The sequence below is a fragment of the Schistocerca serialis genome, chromosome 5 (assembly GCF_023864345.2).
Source record: "Schistocerca serialis cubense isolate TAMUIC-IGC-003099 chromosome 5, iqSchSeri2.2, whole genome shotgun sequence".
Taxonomy (NCBI): Eukaryota; Metazoa; Arthropoda; class Insecta; order Orthoptera; family Acrididae; genus Schistocerca; species Schistocerca serialis.
Window position 1 is genome coordinate 567,830,606 of NC_064642.1, and position 17,300 is coordinate 567,847,905.

General features: G+C 40.6%; 1 protein-coding gene across 1 annotated transcript in view; it reads left to right on the forward strand.

The window, feature by feature from the left end:
- Positions 1 to 2,197: 2,197 nt before the first annotated feature.
- Positions 2,198 to 17,300, forward strand: part of LOC126481318 (F-box/WD repeat-containing protein 4-like) — a 100,042-nt gene continuing 84,939 nt past the window's right edge. Inside the window, exons 1-2 of the mRNA XM_050104979.1 lie at positions 2,198 to 2,598; positions 14,412 to 14,510. Of these exons, the coding sequence (XP_049960936.1) occupies positions 2,372 to 2,598; positions 14,412 to 14,510 (326 nt within the window). The 5' untranslated portion in view covers positions 2,198 to 2,371. The remainder of the gene's footprint in view (positions 2,599 to 14,411; positions 14,511 to 17,300) is intronic.

The following is a 17,300-nucleotide window of genomic DNA, read 5'->3' on the forward strand; positions in this document are numbered from 1 at the left end:
TTCTTACGTCCAATAGCACCCAGAATTACTAAAAGTAACGCATTGTTATAAGCTGCTATCACACGCCTTGAAAAATTGGTTTAAGGTTAATAAGTTTATTTGCTACTTGCCAGCCCATTTCAAATTTTTGTGGAATAGTCATATCTTTCTCAATACCTTTCCCATCAAGATTTATACAGTTTCTTCACACCTTGTATGTGGCTTTTATTTCTTCAGATGCCTCATTTGTACTTCAGTTAACTAGTGAAACCACGTAAATATTGATCACTGATGATTGCAAAACGGTTTCGTACACAATCCAGAACGCAGCCTAACATTAAATCGGCTTGACACAAACACATATTCAAACAAACTTGCACTGCCTGAAGGTTTCAATCCATTTATTTATCAAGCACAACAAATGCCTGACAATATTAATAGAAATATCACCTACTAACTGATGATACCCAAGGTTCTTTTTTTACTTCGCAAGTCCCAGCCAAACTGCAGTCCATTTCATTTCAAAATATGAAATAAGTTACTGGTATGTACAAAAACCCACTTTCAAAATGTAGTAGAGAGCAAGTAATTTAGTACACTCTTGCCATACAATTCAGGCTGCTACCTCACTGCTTCAATTATTCTTTCGTCATTTACTACAAATTTTAAGAAAATAAATAGTGAAACGAAACTATTCAGAACAAAATAGCGAACAACAAATGACTCATATCAACCACGAAAACCACCAAGAAACGAAATATGGAAATCTGTACATGGCCATGTACTGGGAGGAAATAATGTGTTCAACAACGGATGGATGGCGTCAACCATCAAAACCTTCTTCTTGAGAAACCTTGATGGTGCTGTGATAGGCGGGGTCATTGTAGATGCTGCCATATGAAATGCATTGCGCAATATTTTGACAGGATAGGGTGTGACATGACATGATGGCCAGTATGAATTCACCTTTAGAATGACCTGTCTGTCGCCAGACATATCTGAGTTACTGCTAATCTCTTGTTGAATGAGACTGCCGCCCTCAGTAACGTATTTTGCTTCTCTATTTTATCTCGTATCAACACTAATTATGTGTCGTACAATACAAAACTCATTGGAAATAATATACAAAATCTTGTGGGTCTGTGATTCTGCTTTCAGTTAAATTAATATGTCACCAGCGACTCCTTCTTTCAACCAATCTTGGGCCCATTTAATCTTTGGTTGTTTTCTATTGCTTGCAAGCTTTAGCTAATATATTTGCAGTACACGCTTTCTTTTGAGTTTTCAACAAATAGTTTTTGTCAGTGTTATTGCCGGGGGATGGCGCCGACGGCCGATGTCACCCAGCTCTCCTGATCATTTGAAACAATGCCAAAGACACGACCGCAGTTTCATTGTCTTCGACCGCATCTGGCATACCACCGACATCAGGCGGAATTGAATACCAATCAACTGCATCTTGGTTGTTCGAAGAAAAGGATAAACCTAATTGTTTGTTACTAAATGTTTTCTTTTATTTTTTTAATATACCTCACCCTTCTGTGTGCCACTAGTGCCCTCCCCCACCCACTACCGGGGGGGGGGGGGGGGGCGTCGTGCCCCTTAGTTTGAGAACCACTGGTAAAATCCCGACTTGACGGTGTTGGTGACGTGACGTGTCGTGTCGGTCCTTTGTGTCTAGTGTGAATCTGGCTGTTCACTCTAATTACTACATCGCGGTACAGAAGTTGACAAGATAGCTGTACCTTATACAACATGAAATAACAAATAAGGGCATTACTGACCAGACGTACAACAGACAGCTTTATGTAATACGCCGAAGGCTATACTCTAAACATAAAAAAATAATTTTTAAACTCTTATCTGAAAAAGATTAAGATCTTTGCAGTTTGCTGCGCAAAATGTAATTCCCCTGGTTCTAATTTAAAACGGATGGAGAATGTGTATATTAAACATTATCCTAAATGTGTTGATATGTCAGAAAAAACTAGCCTATCGGAAATTATGAGTGGTGAACTTTCATCGGATAGGACTTCGCAATGGAGTTTGGCGTTCCTTACCAAAATGCAGTGATGTCGAAAGAAAGCTACGAAGCTTAATGCAGACTGCTTTATTTTTGTGCTTTCAAGGTCAACGAAGAATTACTACTTCTGATTTTACAGTAATAACCCAACATATACAAAATGAATTTTTTTTCTGGGAGCAACTGACTGCGCAGAAACTAAATACGTTTCTTTGCCGCTGACGATGTTTGGTGTAAATGGATAGCAGCGGTGTTATTTTCAAATGTAGAATGAAAGGAATGTAATCGAAAATAAAATGTCAGCACGGGTCCAGGAATATTATTTCTTTAGTGCATATATTGCTCTCTCTTACGGAAGTCCCAGAAGGCATGAATGGGCAGAGCGTGCTTCAAGAAAGCGAAGACGAAAGTCGTCTGCGACTGGATAACCTTCCATCTGATGTGTTGTACATATTGTTTCAGTATTGTGACAGAGCAACATTAGGCCGATTAAGTCAGTGCTGTAAACAATTCAATGACATTGTTACTGGTATATGGGAAACATTAAGTAGGAAGTTAATCGCAACCAATCAACTAAATGATGAAATATGTAAAAGGTAAGAAGTACGGATACAGTGTTATCCATGTAGAAAATTTCCAGTACTAGTTTTCACTTGGTGTGCTCTATAGCAAAGACCTGTTCATTCCATTATCTTAGAAAATTAGTAGAGGGTGAGAGAAAAATTGTGCAAGAGCACGAGCTAATGTTGCTGCTACTCAGCTGATTTTCATTTTCTCGTATTTCAAGGTCTGCCGGGCGTGTGGGCTTACTATCTTTCATCAGCTGTGATATCTTTAATGCCCCACAAGCTGATAACGTAATTTATAAATATTAAAATTCACGATTCAGAATGGTCTTCTCTGCTGTTGGCCTTTTTTTATACAATCTCATTAAATAGTGAAATGCAATCATTGACTCTGTAAATGGATAAGTTTTCAGAAATTCTTTCCGAAATCAGCAAGCAGGTATTATTGCTTATGCATGAAACACAACAGTCTTACCCCCACATAGCTGGGCAGATGTTACTTTTAATGAAATTAAATGTTGTTAGGGGCTATTTTTTGGTACATCACAACATTCGATTTGCCATCCGTGGTTGTAATGTCAAAGTCTTGATTGATGGCAGCAAGTAGCTGGGTTTCCGTCTTGATCATGCACTTTACAGACCAGCGGCTGGACTAGTACTTGTCTTTTGTGGAATACTGTGATGCCACCATCTTAATGTGAGTTCGTTTTATTTTATCCCATTATGATTAGGACAGGACAAAGGTTGTAGGTTCATTGTTCGATTACTGTTGATTGTTGCATTTCACCTAGGCGGCCATGTTGCGTTTTGCCTACTTGGCTATTTGTGTGGAATGGCTTCTGACAAAGACAGTTATAAGGGTTGCCTTGCAACAAAATGACAGTTCTGCAAACCTTGGCTGGAACTGCTGGTTTTCCTGTTTGTTCAGCAATTTTTATTTTTTATATTTTGCAGCCTTCCCCACCAATTCCATTGGGGGACAAAAAGTCAGAGTCTTGAAAGACATCCTCTCCATGTATGAGATTTTTTTATTTTCAGAACTATGTCACATGTGCATTCTTACACACACACACACACACACACACACACACACACACTCCTACCAGTCGCCTGCTCCCAAACTTGCACTTTTTATTAGTTCATTACTATGTGATATATGTTTGTAATTTGCACCTAAGTATTTATCAGAGAATTGTCTGTTATTTAACACACTTTTATCAGTGTACTTTATGGTGTTTTTTTATAATGTAGACATAGTGTACTCTGGCACCACAAGCAAGTTTTCAGGGGGGGGGGGGAGGATCCGGCATACTTCATTGAAGCTTATGTAGTCCATTTGGTCATTATAAAGGAACATCACATGAAAAATTGGGTTACGTGGCATTCTTCTATTTGTCAGCATGCCACAATCCACACAGCATTGTGGAGAGAGGTGTGTGTGTTGTATCCCACATTTGCTCTGAGTGGTCTGGTGTAGTGTTGTGATAAATACAGGGTGATTCAAAAAGAATACCACAACTTTAGGAATTTAAAACTCTGCAACGACAAAAGGCAGAGCTAAGCACTATCTGTCGGCGAATTAAGGGAGCTATAAAGTTTCATTTAGTTGTACATTTGTTCGCTTGAGGCGCTGTTGACTAGGCGTCAGCGTCAGTTGATGCTAAGATGGCGACCGCACAACAGAAAGTTTTTTGTGTTATTGAGTACAGCAGAAGTGAATCGACAACAGTTGTTCAGCGTGCATTTCGAACGAAGTATGGTGTTAAACCTCCTGATGGGTGGTGTATTACACGTTGGTATAAACAGTTTACAGAGAATGGGTGTTTGTGCAAAGGGAAAAGTTCTGGACGGCCGAGAACGAGTGATGAAAATGTAGCACGCATCCAGCAAGCATTTGTTCGCAGCCCAGGAAAATCGACTCGCAGAGCTAGCAGAGAGCTGCAAATTCCACAATCAACTGTATGGAGAGTCCTACGAAAAAGGTTAGTTATGAAACCTTATCCCGAGGCAATGGATCGGCCGCCAGGCAGCCCGTGACAGAGCATTTCATCACTGGCCTCCATGAAGCCCTGATCTTACCCCCTGCGATTTTTTCTTATGGGGGTATGTTAAGGATATGGTGTTTCGGCCACCTCTCCCAGCCACCATTGATGATTTGAAACGAGAAATAACAGCAGCTATCCAAACTGTTAAGCCTGATATGCTACTGAGTGTGGAACGAGTTGGAGTATCGGGTTGATATTGCTCGAGTGTCTGGAGGGGGCCATATTGAACATCTCTGAACTTGTTTTTGAGTGAAAAAAAACCTTTTTAAATACTTTTTGTAATGATGTATAACAGAAGGTTATATTATGTTTCTTTCATTAAATACACATTTTTAAAGTTGTGGTATTCTTTTTGAATCACCCTGTATTTAGAACAGTACATAAAATTTCTTGGTATAAAACCACAAGTTATCGACAGTCTTAAATAAAACATCATTGCCAGAGAAGATAAGTGTCATCTTGTCATAGAGTGGAACTAAATTTTCTAGTAGGTTTCCCCACAACTCAGTGTTGTAAGGCTTGCAAGTGCGTAGTGCATTATTTTTGTCTTATCAGGATGGATTGGAATGTTCATACTGGTTTTCTCCATCTTCCTTCCAATTACATTTTGCTTATCGCTGGGTTTCTCTTAGCAGTACTTTGTTGTTGAAGGCATTGCAACTGAGCGAACTGACTGAGTGAAGTGCACCAATTGAGATAGCACGCTGGAATTGCATTTGGAAGGATGGTAGTTCAAATCCCCATCCATACTTAGGTTTTTCATGGCTGTCCTAAATCTTTTAAGGCAGATCCTGGGATGGTTACTTTGAAAAGGATGCTACAGGAAGTGTCCTCAAATCTGAGATTGTGCTCCACCACTAATGACTGTGTCATTGATGGGAAGTTAAATCTCAAACCACCTTTTCTTCACTTGAGAGCCATCACAACCACCACCCTCATGCCAGTCACTCTTAATTGTTAAATGGTTTCCAATGTGCCTTGGCTTTGCCTCATGGGCCAACTACAGCACTACTGCCTGTCCACACTAACTTGACGATTTTACTGGTGCTGCCAGAAGCAGAGAAATCAGTACTAATTGAAAGATGTTCATTTATGTCAGAGTGCTACCATTGTTTGGCTGCCTTTTGACATGAAGTATTACTGTACACATTGTTAAGGATAATTGTGCTATTGTTGTGGCAAGTAGCTGACATTGCCTTCCCTCTCGCTCCTCTTCCCTCTGTAGTCCTAATGTTGGGGCAAGGCTCATCTCCTGCTGTTCCTGACAGCCAGTGTTTGAACTCACAAACTTATCATGGACAAACAGTAATTCTTCATTCAGTGCGCAACAAATGTCTCCAGAAAATAGATTTGGGGTGAAAAATAAAGGCCTTTTGATTAACGGCTCTTGCACTACAGTGGATTGTGAACTGTTTAAGAACATTTGTGAAAGAAGTAAAACTTGCCATAGGCCATTGTTCCTTTGTGGGTGGGCTGAGGGGAGGACAGAAAGACATGGCTGGGAAATAGTGGCATGTTTATGGGCCTGATGGCTGTTTTCGCAACAATTTTCTGAATAGACTAGTATTAGTTCAACGGCATAACAGCAAGTTCACGCTTCTGGAGTCATTAGCGGGTGCCCTTGATAAATGAGGCATTGCAGTTATTAAGACACTGATCCCATATTTGAGAGGATAGAGTTTGTGCCATCTGCCCATCCAGATTTAGGTTTTTCTTGGTTTTCATTAATTATTTCAGGCAAAATGTGTGTGTGTGTGTGTGTGTGTGTGTGTGTGTGTGTGTGTGTGTGTGTGTGTGTGTCCAGCATTTCCGCCTAAGCCGCTGGATTAAATTCAATTAAGTTTTGTATACATAATGCTCACTATTTTCAAATAAGCATTGTGTGGATTAGAAGGTCCTAGGTTTCACAGCAGCAGAGATACAGGCAATAAAGTGTTGTTCTACCCCCTTAAATTAGGCTGCCCAACATGATGCATCCCCCCCCCCCCCCCCCCCCCAATAAACCATAAACCATGGACCTTGCCGGCCTTGCTGTGCTGGTACTGCAAATGGCTGAAAGCAAGGGGAAACTACAGCCATAATTTTTCTCGAGGGCATGCAGCTTTACTGTATGATTAAATGATGATGGCGTCCTCTTAGGTAAAATATCCCGGAGGTAAGAGTCCCCCATTCGGATCTCCGGGCGGGGACTACTCAAGAGGACATGGTTATCAGGAGAAAGTAAACTGGCATTCTACGGATCGGAGCGTGGAATGTCAGATCCCTTAATCGGGCAGGTAGGTTAGAAAATTTAAAAAGGGAAATGGATAGGTTAAAGATAGATATTATAATGGGAATTAGTGAAGTTTGATGGCAGGAGGAACAAGACTTTTGGTCAGGTGAATACAGGGTTATAAATACAAAATCAAACAGGGGTAATGCAGAAGTAGGTTTAATAATGAATAAAAAAAATAGGAGTGCAGGTAAGCTATTACAAACAGCATAGTGAATGCATTATTGTGGCCAAGATAGACACGAAGTCCATGCCTACTACAGTAGTACAAGTTTATATGCCAACTAGCTCTGCAGATGATGAAGAAATTGGTGAAATGTATGATGAGATAAAAGAAATTATTCAGGTAGTGAAGGGAGATGAAAATTTAATAGTCATGGGTGACTGGAATTCGACAGTAGGAAAAGGGAGAGAAGGAAACATAGTAGGTGAATATGGATTGGGGCTAAGAAATGAAAGAGGAAGCCGCCTGGTAGAATTTTGCACAAAGCGTAACTTAATGATAGCTAACACTTGCTTCAAGAATCATGAAAGAAGGTTGTGTACATGGAAGAAACCTGGAGATACTAAAAGGTTTCAGATAGATTATATAATAGTAAGGCAGAGATTTAGGAACCAGGTTTTAAATTGTAAGACATTTCCAGGGGCAGATGTGGACTCTGACCACAATCTATTAGTTATGAACTGTAGATTAAAACTGAAGAAACTGCAAAAAGGTGGGAATTTGAGGAGATGGGACCTGGATAAACTGAAAGAACCAGAGGATGTACAGAGTTTCAGGGAGAGCAAAAGGGAACAATTGACAGGAACGGGGGAAAGAAATACGGTAGAAGAAGAATGGGTAGCTTTGAGGAATGAAATAGTGAAGGCAGCAGAGGATCAAGTAGGCAAAAAGACGAGGGCTAGTAGAAATCCTTGGGTAACAGAAGAGATACTGAATTTAATTGATGAAAGGAGAAAATACAAAACTGCAGTAAGTGAAGAAGGCAAAAAGGAATACAAACATCTCAAAAATGAGATCGACAGGAAGTGCAAAATGGCTAAGCAAAGATGGCTAGACGCCAAATGTAAGGATGTAGAGGCTTATCTCTCGAGGGGTATGATAGATACTGCCTACAGGAAAATTAAAGAGACCTTTGGAGAAAAGAGAACCACTTGCATGAATATCAAGAGCTCAGATGGAAACCCAGTTCTAAGCAAAGAAGGGAAAGCATAAAGGTGGAAAGAGTATATAGAGGGCATATACAAGGGCGATGTACTTGAGGACAATATTATGGAAATGGAAGAGGATGTAGATGAAGATGAAATGGGAGATACGATACTGCGTGAAGAGTTTGGCACAGCACTGAAAGACCTGAGTCGAAACAAGGCCCCGGGAGTAGACAACATTCCATTAGAACTACTGACAACCTTGGGAGAGCCAGTCCTGACAAAACTCTACCATCTGGCGAGCAAGATGTATGAGACAGGCGAAATACCCTAAGACTTCAAAAAGAATATAATAATCCCAATCCCAAAGAAAGCAGGTGTTGACAGATGTGAAAATTACCGAACTATCAGTTTAATAAGTCACAGCTGCAAAATACTAATGCGAATTCTTTACAGACGAATGGAAAAACTGATAGAAGCCGACCTGGGGGAAGATCAGTTTTGATTCCATAGAAATGTTGGAACACGTGAGGCAATACTGACCTTGCGACTTATCTTAGAAGAAAGATGAAGGAAAGGCAAACCTACGTTTCTAGCATTTGTAGACTTAGAGAAAGCTTTTGACAATGTTGACTGGAATACTCTCTTTCAAATTCTGAAGGTGGCCGATGTATAATACAGGGAGCGAAAGGCTATTTACAATTTGTACAGAAACCAGATGGCAGTTATAAGAGTCGAGGGACATGAAAGGGAAGCAGTGGTTGCGAAGGGAGTGAGACAGGGGGGACAAGAAATAAAAACTTTGAGGTTTGCCGATGACATTGTAATTCTGTCAGAGACAGCAAAGGACTTGGAAGAGCAGTTGAACGGAATGGACAGTGTCTTGAAAGGAGGATATAAGATTAACATCAACAAAAGCAAAACGAGGATAATGGAATGTAGTCGAATTAAGTCGATTGATGCTGAGGGAATTTTATTAGGAAATGAGACACTTAAAGTAGTAAAGGAGGTTTGCTGTTTGGGGAGCAAAATAACTGATGTTTGTCGAAGTAGAGAGGCTATAAAATGTAGACTGGCAATGGCAAGGAAAGCGTTTCTGAAGAAGAGAAATTTGTTAACATCGAGTATTTATTTAAGTGTTAGAAAGTCCTTTCTGAAAGTATTTGTATGGAATGTAGCCATGTATGGAAGTGAAACGTGGAAAATAAATATTTTAGACAAGAAGAGAATAGAAGCTTTTGAAATGTGGTGCTACAGAAGAATGCTGAAGATTAGGTGGGTAGATCACATAACTAATGAGGAGGTATTGAATAGAATTGGGGAGGAAAGGAGTTTGTGGCACAACTTGACTAGAAGAAAGGATTGGTTGGTAGGACATGTTCTGAGGCATCAAGGGATCACCAATTTAGTACCGGAGGGTAAAAATTGTAGAGGGAGACCAAGAGATGAGTACACTAAGCAGATTCAGAAGAATGTAGGCTGTGCAGTAGGTACTGGAAGATGAAGCAGCTTGCACAGGATATAGTAGCATGGAGAGGTGCATCAAACCAGTCTCAGGACTGAAGACAACAACAACAACAACAACATGATGCATGTTGTGCAGGTAGTTTCAGTGTGCCTTGGAGGGTAGGGGGGATATATGTGGATGGACACGAGTGAGAAGAGAGGGGAGAGAGTGAGAGAGGAGATGGATATTGAGAAAGGAGGAGGATTACGTGGACAGTGAAAGGGTGTAGGAGGAAACGGGCAGACAACAAGGAGATGCGGTGCATTTGGAGGCGGGGGGGGAGGGGGGGGGGGAAGAAGAGGTGGACACACAGGTGGGGATTGGGAGAGTTTTGCCCATAGTGTTGAATGCATATGATGCAAGTGAAGCTACGGGGAAAAGGCAAGTGAATAAATAAATTTAAGATGGTGATTGCGCTTAGAGGAGCAAGAGTGGAGTGACAGTATTTGTCTGCAATATACACCATGAAATACCTGTTACCCCTACCAATCATCTTCAAGCTTTGACTGTTCAGTCTTACACACTATTAAGAATAACTGGGTGCTTTCTGTATTCCCTTAATTTCTTCTCTTGGGATATTTCAATGCACGACATTTGTACTGGAGCTCAACATACACACTTGTCCCAGTGGTATACATGGGGGGAGGTACTTTCTGTTGAATGTTGTCTGGCTGCACAATATAGGGAAAATGATAACATCAATGCTGCAGTTGGATCATCCATAGTATTGACCAATAAATTCCTCTTCAACTGATAACTGTCCTTTGAGAAGTGACAGAGAACTTGTACTCCAGCAACCATTTTCCCATTTGAATCCACCAGCCAGTTACATCAAAACATGCCATCAAATGGATGTTAAGCAATGTACAAACACCAATCCGGTGTTCAGGAAATATCACTACTGTCATTCACAGGACTAATAGTGTTTCTGTTTCTGGAGTCATCTGTTAAAGCTGTCAGACGGCCATTGCTGTTGTGGAGCAAGGAATGCTGTAGCCATCAGGGATGGGTGGGTGGCAGTGCAATCCATTTGCTGACAATCTTGCAGCCTTTTGCAAGTCGCAGGCAAAGTATTGTGATTCATCAGTGAGCAAAAAGCAGCAAGAATTATAGCAATTTTTAGACTTTTTGATACCATCAGCAGACACATGAGATTTGATGAGAAGGATCAAAGAGGAAGGTTCACTGCAGTGACCACTGTGGCGGTGCGATTACTACCCCAAAAGGTGTTGCGCAGATAATGACAAAATACTTATAACAAATTACTTCTAATGCCAGTCAAAACTCCAATTTCCCATTGCTAATGGAATCACTGGAGAAGACACATTTAGACTTGAGCACAACTAATGCTGAAGAGTACAAGAGCCCCTTTTGTACGTAGGAGTTAGAGCATGTGTTATCTGAGGCTTTCAAGACAACAACATGCTGCAACATTTGAATATTGGGTCACAGAATTACTTAATCATGTTTCTTGACTGAATCTGTCTTGAAGGATAATACTTAGATTCTTGTAGGGAAGCAACCATAATCCCACTCCGGAAGCATGGGACAGATCACCACGGAACCAATCAGCTTCCTCATTGTAGCACTTGCCAGTTGTGTAGGGAACACAGCCACTTAGTATGGTCTCTAGAAACCAGAAAACTTCCGTCACCTTCAGGATGGTTACCTTAGGTATCACTCTACACATGGACCGATGGCCCTTGTAGTCTGGTCTCTTCAATCCCACTCTACACATGACCAGCTAATGCTATTGGAGAGTGATAGGAGAGGCTTTTATTGTGCAAGCACCATGAGGTAGGAAAATTTTTTGTTACTGGGTAGGCCTATGATTACAGGGAGATACAATATCATCTGACAAGTTTATAAATGGGACTTCTGGGATTGCCCTTGTGACGAAGCAACCTGAGATCTCTTTACTTCCTCTCTTGTTTTGTCATCTGCCTCCTTAAATTCATTTTAGGCCTATTTTTATTTTTGCATAATTACCATTAACATACTTGAGTATGATCGACATTTCCATAAAAGAGAAAGGTTGGTCCTTACTCTTAAGAAATGTAGCACCAAGTCTAATTTTGTGCTTAGTTTTGTGTAAGTAATTAATTTCCTAATTTATTTTGACCATTCCTAACTAATACTTTTGTTATAGGGTGAAATCAGTAACTGTTTTGTGACTTAGATTCTATTATTGACTTATAAACAAATATGAATTCTGTACTAATTAAAAAAATTTGGAAGACGAACTACTATCGTAAAGTATTTATTTGGCTCTCTTCGAAAACATATTAGCAAATCCAGCCCTTAATTAATTCCAAAATAATTACCAGGTTTGTCAAAAGAATTGTTTGTGTAGCTATATCTGTTAATTTCATTATTTAAACAAATAATTCAGCCTAACATTTGTGGTAGAAGTAACTGTTTAAAAAGAGGAATTTTTCAGTGTATTCAGTTAATTGAATGAATTATGTTTTAATTGTAATTTCTGTAACTTAAATATTGAACAATGTATAGTTTCAGTGCCTATTATTGTGAGGATATATATAAAGGGCTGAGGTTTGGTCCCGAGACAGTCGGTCCACCGCTGATTTTCAGACAGGAATTATGTATCAGATAAAGTAACAACAATGCATCAACTTAACAGTGGAATAAGTGTAACACAGATAGGCTGTGCGTTAGATCAAGTAACGACAATGTCTGTTCCAATTATTTGAGAAATAGTGTCACACATACTTTATTATTCTGCAAGAACTGTAAACTGTGTAATTAGGTTTTTACTGCTAATAGATGTTCAACAGCAAATTATTGTAGCAGTACGATGATGTTTGCGTGTAACCTATTAATGAGGCTTATCAACATTTACCAATAGTGAACTAACCATATAATTGTGTAATATTGGGGGGCTGTGAACAGTGAAAGTAAATAATTGTGAAACTCAATTGTGCAACAGTCGGCTACATCATTTACATTTGTCAGTGTTGAACTTCCACTCCCCATTTTTCAACCAGTATAACAATGCAGTACGTCGATGCTCAGGACTATCAACGAAGAAATAAGGCAGGCAAACGTCACATCCTCTAGTTATATTGCAGTATTTCCTTTCGTGACATTATTTTAAGTTTGGAGTTGGCAATGTTTTCTCAGACTGACATACCCAGGAAATAATGTCCCCAAGGGGAGATTGTCATTATCAGTATTGTGTCCACAGTCAGGAGCCCTATTTCCTGGGTGATTTTTTTCAGTCTTTTGCTTGTCTTCTAGTCTTGAGATGATGATGATGATCAACAACTGCAACTATAGTGCTTCCACATCAGAAGCTACTGCACAGAGGAAGAGGGCAGTAGGGAACATGGAGAGGATGAGGCTGTCTTGTCCAGAGTAGCAGAGAGAGGCAGCAGATATCTTTCATGTTGTCAAGCCTTACAAACTGTTGCTGAGAACCACAGTGAGCATAATAGCCATTTCGCAGTATTTAGGAGGACATTTATCACTGTCCACCACTATTCACTGATCTACAGGCTTCAAATTATCGCAGTGTGGGGAGGAGTGAATTTTAGTTTTGTGTATGATGTGTTTTTAATAAACCAAAACTGCAACTGTGGGATAAGATTCATAGTTTGAGGAATCAGTATAGTTCCTGGACTTGAATGAGAAACTGACCTTGTTGCCACACTGGAAGTATTTCAAGGCAAAAACTCTAAAGGTTCTAAGCCTGTTGAAAGTGCCTCAGTTGCAGATAAATTCTCCATAGCATTATTTTACAGAGGAGTTGTTCTGTTGTGGCTGTGTTCTTCTGAGAGATCATCCTATCTTAAGTCCATAGGCCTCATTCAATATGAAGGCATTAGATTGGCAACAGGAGTCTTCAGGATAAGCCGTTTTCCCAGCATCTGTGCTTAGGCTGGGGAATCGCCTTTAACCTTGTGGTGGGTTCCTTCTAGTGCAACGTATATATATAAGCTCCGGTCATCCCCACAGTCTCCATCGTTTAATCTGCTTGTGTGATCATCAGTAGAGCATCGGTGAGTGGTATTCTTTAAATTATATGTGTATAAAATTTCCAATAGATGAACACAATCATTTTCAAGGCACAAACGAAACTAGAGATGACTGTGTAAGGCAACCATAGGTAATTAATGATCATCCAGTAACATGTACCAAGAAAAAAAGCCTTAGTGAATTTTTCAGCTGAATTTAGTTGTATTTAATGTTTTGCATTGTAATTATATTATAGTTCTATTAGTTTGAGGAAAGGGCATGAGTGCACATGATCTGTTACTATTCATTTTAATATATGGATAAAGAAATGTTGCCTGTGTTGTCTTAGCCAGGCAGTCTTTCAAATCTGTGGTAGGTGGGCGTGCTGTGGTCCCGAAAAGATTACTTATGAAGAAAGACTTGGTTTCAATAAATTTGTACATTGATATTAAGCAAGGGTGTGATAACCATGGTGTTAAGTGCTCTCAAAAATAATATCACTGTCACCATCAACATCAAGTGTGGGTAAGTAAAGCTTTGCTAGAGGTTGGGAGGGGGGAGCAAACACAATATATTTCCAGGTAAAAACATGGAGATTGTTAATGGGAAATAAAATTATAAATCTTACCTAGAGTTGGGGCTATTACAAGAAAAAACATGGTAAATGTCAGTAACAAAAATTTCAGTGCCTATAAATGTCACCTGGTTAAGAGCTACTCATCTGTTACCCCGTACCATCCTTCCATTGGATGCTACCTCAAACTTAACATTATGAAGCATTACCAACATCGGTCATATGACACACAGTTGCAACGTGTGAATAGTAAACTTGTGCAGAAAATTTTACAGATTTCTATTGCATGTGCAAAATTTTATACAAGATGTTTCATTTCAGATCATTTCGCACTTTACGTGAGTGGGAGAAATGCCAGATTTCCAAAAATTGGACTAATGGACGGTTCAGGGAAGTGTGTTATTTCGCAAGCACGACCAGGTAAATTTTGCTGTTGCAGTAACTTTGAGGGTTTATCCAGCCCTGGTTTTCAGCATGTTATACTATATATGGAACTTTCATAAATCATGTCGCAGTTGTCATTATCGGGCCCACATTTCTACCAGTTAGTTGAATATTGGTACATAACCCTTGAATAAATAACATGCTCAGAACTGGAGAATGGTTAGTCCTGCTGGGGAACGAGCATTGTGTGATACAACAACATTGTATGTATGAAGGTATTACTTTCTTGGTCGTGTCGGTGTCTTAAGAAAGGTTATGACTCCTGTAAAGATTATGCTGGTGTCAAGATGAGCAATACACAAGGGAGATACATGTGTACTGTAACTAAAACTTCACAAGTGTGGGGCATATGAGTATGTGTTACACTTCTGTTGTTTTGGATGAGTGATTCTTTACCTACACAAACTTTGTGTTGCCCTATTTTATTGTGATCCAGGTGAGGATCCTAGCATGTGGGGGGGGGGGGGGGGGGGGGGGGGGGGGGGGGGGAGGCGGCTTTCAGGCTGTCAATAGTTTACATGGATTATCAGAGAATATTAACACTTCTGTAGCAAAAAGCTTATAAAGCTAACTCTTCAGTGTATGTAACAAAGAGAGAAGAAATGTCTGTGACACACTGACTGTACCATCATAAAGAAGGGTGGTTTAAGTAGTCTGCTAAATTTCCATGAAAGAATGGGACATATTTGTTGTGCCTTTATGGTCGCTAAGCTTGATTATTCCAAGGATTTAAAAAATAATGTTGTCCTCAGGGGCTCAGCACTCATTTGCTGTGTTCAGGCATGGCAACCCCGGGGTTCCTGAGCTGGGGACTGGTATGCGCTGCCAGTCCTCTGTCACTGTAAGCTCTGGTGAACACTATGCGGTGCAGTGATGGGTAGTTGTGTGTTACAGGGAATTGAGTTCTTGGCTTGACCACCCGAATGTGAGTATGGTAAAAACCTCTATACAAAACTTCTCAATCTTGAGGTATGCTGCATGCTGATGAGATGCAAGGCTGTTTAGGTGAAACAGTCATTAGTGGCCAATCACTGGGGAACCTGCCACACCTTAGTTGTATAAGACTTACTCAGGAATGTGGGGCTCTGTATAGCCAGACTTTTAATTTCGCTAGGTGGTTGTGTGACGGAGATGGATTCCTTCAAAATTCTCTCTCCCCAATGAAATGGATGGGCTGCTGGTAGGTACCAACACCCAATCAAATAAGAGGGCTCGTGTGGCCAGTCCTCCAGACTCGGGGATGGTTCAGAATTCTATTGTCTTTGTAATAGAATACATGCTGCTACTCAGTGCGTTTTTGTTAGTTAAAAGGAAGGAGGGAAGCTTTGAAAAAGTCACACCTTTTTACATTCAAATGGTTTAGAGGGGATTGCAGGTACATTAAAATATGCTAAGTGGTTGTGGAATGGGTCACTGTTGGTTGAAACCTCAAGTTCTCAACAAGTGACAAACCTGCAGAAGGCCAAAAGCCTTGCAGAATATTCCATTGAGACAGAGCTCCACACCTCCTTAAAAACTACAGTAAAGGTTTTGTCTTGTGCAGAGATCTGGTGGACATCCCAAAGAAGACCTGAAAGTTGAGTGGCTTGTAGAAAACATTGTAGATGTGCAGAATATCATGAAAAGGGTGGTAGGTAATGTGATCAGATCTAACTCATTCATTCTCACTTTTAATAGCACGAAATTCCCAGAGCATATTAAATGCCAGCACTTTGGGCACACCACTCTTGGATTTAAGGGAGAAGCCACTTGTGGCAAATGTGGTAAGGATATCCACAAAAGTGTTTGAATTGCTCTTGGGCTCACCCTGTCTGGAGTAGGGACTGATGTGTCTTTCTTGAAGAATGGAATATACAGCAGATCAAAATGACAAGACAGATCCCATACGAGACCACAAAGATTTCAAAGATTTTTAAGTTCATACAGCCCCCCCCCCCCCCCCACCCACCCACCCACCCACACACACACACACACACACACACACACACACACACACACACACACACACACACACATTCCCTATCTGCTTTGCTTTGGTTGTTAAAAACTCCAGTTCAGAAAACTAGCACTGGTACCTGCGTTTGGCAGTGCACTTGTGCTGCTGCATTTACTTTGAAGTGTATACTTCCTCCCAGAACATCAGATAAGGCCTTATTAGCTAATGCTGTGGAGCTCCCTGCTCCTCCAAAGGTTCAATATGGTCCACCGTACACCATTGCCACTACTAGTGCCACGTTTGTGTTTCTGAAGACAACCCAGGGCAAAAAATCAAAGACCCAGCCACAGATGGAGACCAGAAATAAGCAGTCTGATGATTTTGCATTTCTCATGATTTGTCTTTGGAGCTGAGGGAGCTTGATGCTGGCCTAGAGCACTCATTTTGCCCCAGGACTGATCCTCCACCCACTATGGTCGCACATCCCAGATGGGATGGAAAGACAGGGTGAAAATGTTACCCCCCCTTGATAAATGGCTTCCATACGACAGTGGAACATTTATGGGTTCAGGAGATGTGGAGAAATTGAAGCTCCTAGCACAGGCATGCCCCCTCCGCTCCCCCCCCCCCCCCCCCCCCCCCCCAACCCCCGCTGCGTAAACAAAGAAACACTAATGCCTGTGTGACATGGAGCTATATCATTCACTGAAAGGACAACCTGTGTTCTGTGTTTGTCAATAACAGACACCATTCCTCTGCTCTCTCCATGGTTATTGAGCTACAAGCTGTCCCTGTTCACATTGGTGAGATCACCATCTGCTACCTGTGTT